The sequence below is a fragment of the Sinocyclocheilus anshuiensis genome, unplaced genomic scaffold (genome assembly GCF_001515605.1).
Source record: "Sinocyclocheilus anshuiensis isolate Anshui unplaced genomic scaffold, SAMN03320099.WGS_v1.1 scaffold212, whole genome shotgun sequence".
Taxonomy (NCBI): Eukaryota; Metazoa; Chordata; class Actinopteri; order Cypriniformes; family Cyprinidae; genus Sinocyclocheilus; species Sinocyclocheilus anshuiensis.
Window position 1 is genome coordinate 382,755 of NW_015558566.1, and position 10,791 is coordinate 393,545.

General features: G+C 36.9%; 1 protein-coding gene across 1 annotated transcript in view; it reads right to left on the reverse strand.

Annotated features, from left to right (window-relative positions):
• The window catches only part of LOC107679503 (lactation elevated protein 1 homolog B-like), a 26,233-nt gene that overhangs the window by 4,055 nt on the left and 11,387 nt on the right, over positions 1-10,791 (reverse strand). The window contains exons 7-10 of the mRNA XM_016475070.1: positions 9,497-9,555; positions 1,999-2,081; positions 750-820; positions 457-557 (exon numbers count right to left, since the gene is read on the reverse strand). Of these exons, the coding sequence (XP_016330556.1) occupies positions 457-557; positions 750-820; positions 1,999-2,081; positions 9,497-9,555 (314 nt within the window). The remainder of the gene's footprint in view (positions 1-456; positions 558-749; positions 821-1,998; positions 2,082-9,496; positions 9,556-10,791) is intronic.

Consider the following 10,791-nt stretch of genomic DNA (forward strand, 5'->3'; position numbering starts at 1 on the left):
CCCCCCCCCCCCCCCATACTATGTAAGTCAATGGGGACCAGCAACTGAAGGTGAACTATCCCTTTAAGCCTTTATGGTATTTCCAGGTCCAGTGGCAAAAAATGTTTGACCTGAGGGATCCTGGGTTCAGAACCTGCCTAAGTGTTAAAAACGTGGGCTTTTTATGACTTTATTGGAACTGAGAGTGGCCCACATTTGAAGATGGAAGTATAATGCTTAAATGCAATGAGCTTACTCCATTTGTTCATTTATTTGTTTACTAAGAGTGATTACACTGACTAAATATAGGTGTAATGACAAGCACCAAGTATTTATTATTCCTTTTTTGAAGGTGCCAGAATGCTGTTCATTTCCAGTTTAACCACTGCCCTCCTATATCCACATCTAAAACGTTTGGAAAAGACACCACAATACAAATCTCAAACCAGAATTGTATGTAATTTTCTACACACTCACTCGCTCACACAGCTCTTGGAAGGTGCAGTCTGCAATGGTTCCACAGGTTCTGCTCAGGGTTACTTCTCTTCCTTGCACGTTCAGCACTCTTGGCCTGGTTACTATCAATGGTTAGAGGCAGACATACAGTTAATGACAGCAATAGAAAGATCTAACACTTTAGCACTGAAATGATAAAGTCTTCACATAAAAACAGCTAACACTACAAGATTAAACCTCACACACTAAGTCAAGAAACATCCACTCTTAACCTTAAAACCCCCATCTATGCAAAGGCAAATTAACTCGCTTACCATCATTTTGTCTGTATGCCAGTTCCTCAAACAGTGTATTGACAGCATTCTCTGCATCAGGCTCACTTGATCTATGGAAAGCGAGGTGAAAGAGAAAGATAATTGAATATGAAATTAACCAGCTTTGAAGTGGTCACATCAAACAGTGCGTGCTGAAGGCTTGTGTTTGAATTTTCACAGTGCCTCAATAGAACAGGATGTTGGATTCAAAACACAAACATTGAGAGAGTGTGAAAAAGAGGGAGCAGCAATCATGTGTCAACAAACTCATGCATATTAACATCCTCTAAAAGAGCAGCTGTTGAGATAAAGGGTTTATAATAAGTCAGAAAAAGACGCTGAGTGTATATTTATATTAATGTGCACTCATGATATGTAATTCTTTCCCTTGCCATTTATTCTCAGTTCTGTTTTCTCTTCTCAGTCGGTAGTTGAGATCAGAGGCAATTGAAACATTTACATTTTTTCCCCCTTTAGAACTCAGATTTATTACAACTGCCATCTTTTTATATGAGAAACATTTATGTGTGGTAAAATAACTGTTCCATTAGGTAAAGTAAGCAAAAAATATATTATGTATAATGTATCATTGTAATAAATACACTACCATTCAAAAGTTTAGGGTTAGTAAGAATTTTTTCATGTTTTTTAAAGAGACTTATGCTCACTAAGCCTGCATATATTTGATTTTTAAAAAATACATTAAAAAGCTGAATTTTCAACAGCCATTACTACAGGTTCACACTCTAATGTGTTGATTTGGTGCTCAGGAAACATTTCTTATTATTATCAATGTTAAGAACAGTTGTGCTGCTTACATTTTAGTGGAAACCATGGTTCAGAACAGAATTTATTTGAAATAGAAATCTTTATATAAATTTATGTACTGTCCCTTTTGATTGACTCTTTATTCTATGTGCCCTTGCTGAAAGTTTTAATTTCTTCAAACACTTTTGAAATGTAGCGTATATGTATAATTTGTCAGGAATAATACAAGTTATTTCTTATTATTGTCAATATTAAAAACAGTTCTGCTGCTTAAAGCCATAAAGGTCTAAGTACTGGACATCCAATAAGCAAACAAATGAAGAAACAAATACTTCTAAAAATAAAAATTACAATTGCCCCAAACTACCTTACAACGTTTGAATTATTAAATTATTAATTTAATAAAAAAATATATATTAATTTAATAAATTAATTGAATGTTGTTACATCACTCTTTCACAAAGAGAGAGAGTTGTCTTACATGTAGTATAGTTTTCCTGCTGCTTCCATTTCCCTTGTCCGGTAATCTATTCCAGTGTCAAGACTGACGGTATGACAGTGCTCCTGTACAGCAAAGGAGAAATGTGGTAAAAGAGAATAGTTACAAATAAAAAGAGAGAAAGTGACAGCATTTCAAGAGCAAGTTTAAATGACAGTAGTTCTGTTTTGCAATGTATTTTGTATTGCAATACACAGCTCACCCCTAGGGGGTGACAATGCCACATGTACTGTGGGTTAATAAAACACATTTTAATTATCTATAACAAAATAATACTGTGATCCATATTATCCTGTTGTAAGCCATATAATTAAGAAATGCATTAAGTTTGGCCTTTTCTAATGATTTTAAACTACTGTTAGCATCCAGGTATTCATAGTATTATTTTACATGGTCTAAACTATATCTATCCATCCATCCATCCATCTAAAACAGTAAAAGATTGAGGGATAAACTTGATCAGTTTTCACAATGCAAGTATAGAGAGTTTATAATGGGATCTTTGCGCTGTTATTTTGTGATATGAAATTACTCTACTGCTAAAATAGCATCTTTGAAACAAAGTGATATGTAGTTACGGGTCAAATAAAATATGCGTACTAACTATGTCAACACTGTTAAACATGTTAGTGGCTCACTTTTATGGAGTGACTGTGTGGAACCACAGCATATCAAACCTCTGTGACGGGGAAGAAAAAACATAAAAAAGGAACAAAATGCTGGAGAAACTATGACAAAAATGACTGATGAAAAGGAAGGGTGATTATTTTTAACAGGATGTGGATAATATGTGGTATTTAGGCGAGAGGCCTTTGCCTGAATCAGTCCTCAATGACAGCTCCAGCGAATTATGAAATCAGTGAATTTTCCGCCACCCTCCTCCTTGAACTAAAGATAATTAGCAATCACCACACAGAGCGAGCGAGGAGCGATCTATTCCTCTTCTTCCTGTATCTCTCGCCTCTTCCCCCCCATTCTCCAGCGCTGTCAACTTTTCTCTCTCGAGCGCAGAGTTCCACGTCCGAGCCAATTGGCTGAATCAGCCATAATGACAGGCTGACAAACCACGAGCAGAAGAACACAAAAGGAAAAGTGTCACTTCATCAACCCCGCTCGACCTTGTCACCAGGCCGCCATGTAAACAGCCGCCACGGCCACGACAACCGCGCTTCCCCAGCAGCCATCAAAACGGGTTATTCCTCTGCACACCCTATTCTGTCTATTTTTTTTTTTTTTTGTAAAAACTTTCTATTTCTGCCTTTATATCTTAACGGTTGATGGGCCATCTCGCAGAAGAGTAATCGTGAGGAGGGAGAGGGTGAGAGAAATACAATCAGTAATGATTCCAGCACATGGTTCTTCATAATCAGTTGAAGACACGTCCTCTTGTGGATCATTGCATTATTATGGCCTTTGATGGGTTCATTAATAAGGACTCATAACTCCTCAAAGATCTTCATCGTCGGCCCTTCTCAACTCAGAATGCACTTTGCCACGCAAATCTGATGCGTGTCCTCGGCCTTCAACAAGACCCGCCAGACACCTCAAAATGTGCAGGATCTTCTAACTGACTGACCTTTTAATAAATAACTAAAACCTGTATCTATGGAATTAAAATGGCAACTAGAATGATATAATTTTAGATTTAGCACTAGCACTTGCTGTTAGTAAGATTAATGACTGTTGTTTAGTGGACAATTTCAGCCATGTTGACTTTTTTTTAACAGACTTAGCCACTGAATTAGACCACCCCTACTTCAACAACACATCCTCTCTTTAAAATTTGCCCATGACAAGCCAACCCAATGTTAGCAAAAGTTGTAAAATGATTATACATCCCTCTGCAAACAGCAAAAAATAAAAAAAATAAATAAAGTCAGGTGAGCAGCCCACTATTTATTTATTTATTTTTCTGTCTGTCGGTCTACAGAGGCAGGTATAATTTCTGAAGACACCATTTTTAATGACGTGTCAGATCACATGGACATATATGCATGGAAAAAATATATGCAAAATAAATCAAATAAAAATATATAAATAAAAAGTGGAAGAAGTATTTTATGTCTGCATTACCTGACAGACATTATAAAAAATAAAAGAATAAATAAAAAAATAATATAAACTTACTTCTTTTTCCTACTTTATCATTATCATCAATAATAATAATAATAAAAATATATAATATTATTCATTATAAGTTAATTAAAAATAAAAGAAATATTTTTTCTTAATAATAATAATAATAGTAATTTTTATTTAATTTTTTGTAATGCCCCCCCCGCCCGCATGTCATTACCAGATATTCCAAAAAAAATAAACAAATAAATAAAAATAAAATGGATTATTTAGTTATCAATTTTATAGTGAAAATTTATTTTAAAGAGTTCTTATCGTTGCATGTGCTGTATGCCCACAGCTTCCCTGCACAACCATTTAGAATGAAAATTAATTCTGTCTCTCTATCTGTCTGTCCGTCTCTCTTTCTATCTCTTCTCCACTCCTCAAAAAAGTTGCCTTTGAGTTTTTCAAAGCAAGGGTTGCCATTGAGCTCCAACAAAAGCCAAGGATAGCTGGCGATTGGACCCTGATGAGGTCCACTACCTCATTACTGACAGCCGAAAACATTTGATGCTTTTTTCCCTCCTGTTTGGGAGGAAGAGGGGTGGATTGACAGAGACTGGCTTAAGGAGCGCTCGGTGGGAGAACTGAAAAAGAGAGGTGGCAGAGGGGGACGGGGGGAAAGGTTGTAGTCCATTCATCTTTGTGTGTCTTACAGCCTCTGTGGGTAGCAAAAAAGAAAAGGGGGGGTGGAAGCAGGGGCGGGGTAAAAAGAGAACGAGAGACAGCTTAAAACACTGCCTTTATGCTTTTGAGTCCAGGACGACTCCTCTTACATCAAAGTATTTTTACCACTGCAGTGTGTGATTTTGTCTCTCTCTCTCTCTATGTGTGTGTGTGCGTGTTTTGAGTGAATGTATTGAGAGATTAGGTGACTAGTGAGTGTGTGTGTGTGTGTGTGAGGGAGAGAAAGATAAAGAGAGCTATGGGGGTGGTTAACGACGTGAACACACTAATTACGCCTAATTATCTATTCCCTTTACATGTAACCGGCTTTGATAGTTACTCAGAACGCTCTCAAAACATACTCAAAATGTTCTCACAACCTCTCCTTGCCCTGTCCAGGACTCTTAAAGAAACATCACCCTTGGAACATCTGTCTCACTTTGAAAGCGTGGACCCCCCCAGACCTCCGCAGAGGCCACGGGCCACAACCTTCATCCTCTCCATCACAATCACTCGCTCCTCAGTCTTTGCTAATCTGCGCCTGCTAAAAACATGACTGACCAACTTTAGTGGTGACTTGGCAAAACAAAATCTTTTGAGTGACTGTTAACGAATGTCAAGGCACCTCAAATGTTGGTCTTACAGCTTATTCACACCAAAGCCAGAAGTTTTGACAGAGGAAAAACATGACTAAGATTTTAAGGCCAAAATATTGTAGTTATGGTAAAAAAAAAAAAAATCTTAATTTAATAAACATTACCATTCAGGTTTTATTATTTTCAGAGAATGTTTGGTAGAAAAAGAATGTTTGGAAGTATTTTGTGTTTTAATGTTTCTTAGTCGTATTGGACTTGGTGTAAAAAGGCTTTTAGACATAAAATCAGATCAAAATATAAGAGCAGCAAGACAATAGACAGCGACATTCCTGACATCCACTTCTCTGTTCTTCTCTCTGTGAATGGTGTATATTATTAGATGTCTCTCATAGGTCTGTCTTTATTATCTGCTGCGAATTAATCAGGAGTCAGTCTGTCTAGTCAACTATTCTTCAAATACTTTAAGGTTTCGGTAAAAGTTTAGACATTTTTATGATAAAATGGATCTGAAGGAAAGCTAAGATAAGAAATATTAGAAATAGGAGGTTAACAAAACTGTGTGTGTGTGTGTGTGTGTGTGTGTGTGTGTGTGTGTGTGTGCATGTCTTGAGTGAATGTATTGAGAGATTAGGTGACTAGTGAGTGTGTGTGTGAGGGAGAGAAAGAGAGAGAGAGAGCGCTATGGGGGTGGTTAACGACGTGAACGCACTAATTACGCCTAATTATCTATTCCCTTTACATGTAACCGGCTTTGTTAGTTACTCAGAACACTCTCAAAACATACTCAAAATGTTCTCACAACCTCTCCTTGCCCTGTCCAGGACTCTTAAAGAAACATCACCCTTGGAACATCTGTCTCACTTTGAAAGCACAGACCCCCCAGACCTCCGCAGAGGCCACGGGCCATGGCCCTCATCCTCTCCATCACACTCGCTCCTCAGTCTTTGCTAATCTGTGCCTGCTAAAAACATGACTGACCAACTTTAGTGGTGACTTGGCAAAACAACATCTTTTGAGTGACTGTTAACGAATCTCAAGGCACCTCAAATGTTGGTCTTACGGCTTATTCACACCAAATCCAGAAGTTCTGACAGAGGAGAAACATGACTAACACAATTTTAAGTCCAAAATATTGTAGTTATGGTCAATGTTTTGCTTAATTTAATAAACACAGCCATTCAGGTTTTATTATTTTCAGAGAACTCAGCAGTATAGTTTGGTAAAAAAAAAAAAAACTTTTAGACATCAGATCAAAAAATAACAGCAGCAAGAAAAGAGAAAGCGACATTACTGACATACACATCTCTGTCCTTCTCTCTATGAATGGTTTATGTTTGTCTCTCATTGGTCTGTCTTTATTAACTGCCTCTGATTAATCAGATCAAGAAGGAGTCAGTATGTCTAGTCAACTATTCTTCAACTACTTTAAGGTTTCCGTAAAAGTTTAGATATTTTTATGATAAAATGGATCTGAAGGAAAGCAAAGATAAAAAAAAAAATATTAGAAATAGGAGGTTAACAAAAGGTCAGTGGAACAATAGCAGCCATCCAACATAAATTGCCTCTTTTCATTTTTGCTCCATCTTCAAGTCATTCAATCAGCATACACTCATCCTTACCCACCAGAGACCTTCACCATGAAAACACACACATAAGACCAAGACAACCATAACCAAAGGAACACGGGGAACAGCAGAGAAAAGCAATTAGCCAAAATGAAGACAGACATTTGAGCAAAAATAAGGTCATCACATCTCTATGATAATGTGTCTCTTGGAGCAAAAGATTAATAAGTAAAATAAAATAAGATAAAACACTGGGAACAAAAAAGATACCATGGAAGACAGACAAGTTACTTAAAACTTGAAAATCAATAAGGGGTTCTGACCTTACTTAATATGTATAATTATGGCTGCCAAATCAAAATGAATGAATCAGATTGATCACATATATCAACATTCATTCAAAGACATTACATTAGACAAAAGCACTGAATAGACAATTGGCTTTAAAAATATTTTTTACATAATCTATTAAATATACATCACTGTTCAAAAGTTTGGAGTCTGGGCTTTTTTTTTTTTAAACAAGTCTCTTGCTCATAAAGGCTGCATTTTATTTGATAAGAAATACAGTAAAACAGTATTAATATTATTAGAATTTAAAATAACTAAAAAATATATTTATTTTAATATATTTTTAAAATATATTTTGTTAATGCAATGGCAATACATTTCATCATATTATTATTATTATTAATGCTGAAAACATTTGTGCTGCTATATGTTTTTGTGGAAACCATTTTTTTCAGGATTCTTTGATGAATAGAAAATAGATTTCATTTATATGAAATAGAAATATTTTGTAACATTACTATAACTTTTGATCAATTTAATGAATCCTTGCTGAATAGATTTCTTTAAAAAAAAAAACATAACAGTGTATAATTAAAAAATAATTTTAATAGAAATATATTTCAACATTTTTAAATCATTTTTACATGATTATTCATACTGAATTAAAATGTTGAACTGACAGCCCTAATAACAACAATAATAATAATTGTAATAATATCTTGTAGGCAAATAAACATTACCACCCTGAAGAGAGATTAAGATATATAGAAAGAGAACAGTCAAGAGCCAGTGAGTGCATTTCAGTGAGTTTGTCACACATTATTAGGGTTGACCAGGCATGAGAGGAGGCACTTGGGCCACCCTAGTTACCCTGAACTGGGATCCTGGGTTGCCTCAAAACCAGATGGCCTAACAAAGAAGCTCAAACGTTAAAGGTGCAACGCAGGGCGAGATGTATTCAGCACTCTTACCAGGCAAGATTAACACAGGCCAGAATAGAGGGTGACTTTAAGGACCCCAGGGATTTGACAGAGACGGTCTGACCCAGAGTGACTGTGCTGGGCCACTGACTATAAAAGACCCAGGGGTCAAACTGAGAAAAATCACAACCTGAATGAAGCGTCTAGCAGCTTTTATTTTTAGCACATTCTACAGAGGGGGGGTCCTTTAACTATGAGGAATACTAGGATATAATGTGGATTAGAAAGACATTGTATTGCCAGTCATCAAAGCATCCTCTTATTATGTCGCTCTTTAAGATCACGGAGCGAAAAGAAACATGTAAAGGATGACTGGTTTGTATTGCCGTTAGCGCTCCCCGTATAATTGTGACCCAAAAAAGAAAATTTGCTGAAAATGTACTCAAACATCAGGCCATCCAAGATGTGGATGAGTTGGTTTCTTCATTTGAACAGATTTGGAGAAATTTAGAATGAGAGTCCAAACAACTGATAAAATCATCACAATAATCCACAAGTAAATTTAGACTTGTTTAGGCATTCTGACGGCACCCATTCACTGCAGAGAATCCATTGGCGAGCAAACGATGTAATGCTAAATTTCTCCATATCTTTTCTGATGAAGAAGAAGAAAATTCATCAACATCTTGGATGACCCGAGAGTGGGTACATTTTCAGCAAATTTTATTTTTAGGATGAACTATTTCTTGAACAGCATGCTCAATATTTAACTACAGAACAAGCCAATCAACGTTAAAAACGCATTGAGCTCGGTGTGTTGATATACCAATCAAATGTGCAAGAATGTGGCCTGCTGTAAAATGCCTGAAAATGATGGTCTGATTATTTATGATGGAAAGCTGTCGCAGGATGATGGTAATTACCCAGACAGCACACAGGATAATGCCAATACCTGCTTAAAATAATACAATTAACTTGCAAAGCAGATCAGAGCATTGCTGGCGTCCATGGCCAGGCGCACTTTGAAATGCAAGCAGCTTCACGCAATGCCGTCTCATTCCAGCCAACCCACGCCAGTCATTAAACGGCCTCCATGTCTGTCACACTCTCTCTCAGTCTGTTGCTCTCATCTCCAGGTATGATCAAAGCTGCCTTTTTTCTGTTTTGTGCGTTTTTGCAAACACATATGGGGTTGTGTATTTTTACCTGTGAATAAAATACATCAAAAACCAGACAGAGCAGAGGAGGAAACATGAAGAGAGAGAGAGATGGAGATAGAATGAAAGGATAAATAAATTAACTGAGAGAATGACTTTGTCTTTACCTTGAGTACGGCAATGAAAGGCACAAAAGCAGTCCTCTGAAGCCCGTTTTTGTACAGTTCTGAGAGAGAGAGCATGAGAGGGAGAGATGCTGGTTAGATTCACTCTTTAGCCTCCTCATAATGTCATTTTCCATCTATGATTGGCAAATAAAGTGTCTATTGATGAAGTGAGGGACGGGAAGGGAGGAGGGACAAAAGGGACGAGGAGAGGCAGAAATTGATTTCTGTGGGCAGCGCAGGAGAAAGGCAGAACATGAAATTCATTACATTCCCAAACAATGAGCTCAAGAGAAGAAGTCTCTCTCTTTCTGCACAGACAATAAACCTGCATCATGGTGAATGGAGACTTCAATTAGTCACACGGGCATGATAAACCACACACACACACACACACAGATGTAAAGAGACCATGATGAGTATATGCTTCTCTCTGTGCTGTAAAAGCTTGTTTAAAGCTGCCATGGGCAAGAAAATATAAAGGAAACAGAACTGTCATAACAGAGGCATGTTGAGCTATAAACAGTCCAGTGAAACATGTTCGGCCAGTTCTCACCCAAGAAATGAAAGCATGCTATAGGGATCTTACTACAAAAGAACAGATAAAGCCTTTCCATAGGCATCTGGAGGCCACTTATGAGAATCATACTGAGAGATATTTTAAGGGATCCTATATACTCTTTTTCCTTAACATCCACTTATAATGTTTGTACCAAAACAGTAAGTCAAAGTATAAGTGGGTTTTTTTTCATGGCCATTTTTGGTCGCTATTTTTATTTATTTTTATAAGGGCTATTTTTGGCCACTGTACACAGGGCCGGATTTACTTCTTTTCGTGACATAGGCAAAACAAATTTTTGGGCCCCCCTTCCATATTAATATAATAGGCCTAACATTAGCTACCACCCAAGCAAACAAAAATATTTCTTAATCAATGGAAACCGTTACAGTGTTTTCTATCGCAATAAGCGCTTGCGTTCAATCAATAAAAATTGAATGTAGTTTGAGAACTGAGAAAGACCATTCCATTAATAGGTGCAGCGTCGTGGCCACATAACAACTTCAGGAGTGCATTAACATTGTTAATTTCAAGACATTTGTCATGTTTCCGTCCTGAAATCTCGTGGTTGTTGAACTCATTTTTTACGTTTTTTACATAAACCTTCCGTTGCAAATTCCAAAACGTCATTTTAGAGCTAATAACAGAGGCTTGAGCCATTGATATGCAGTCTAATGCAGTTATTAATGCAGTCTAACGCACTTAGAGAGAGAGAGAGAGAGAGAGAGAGAGAGAGAGA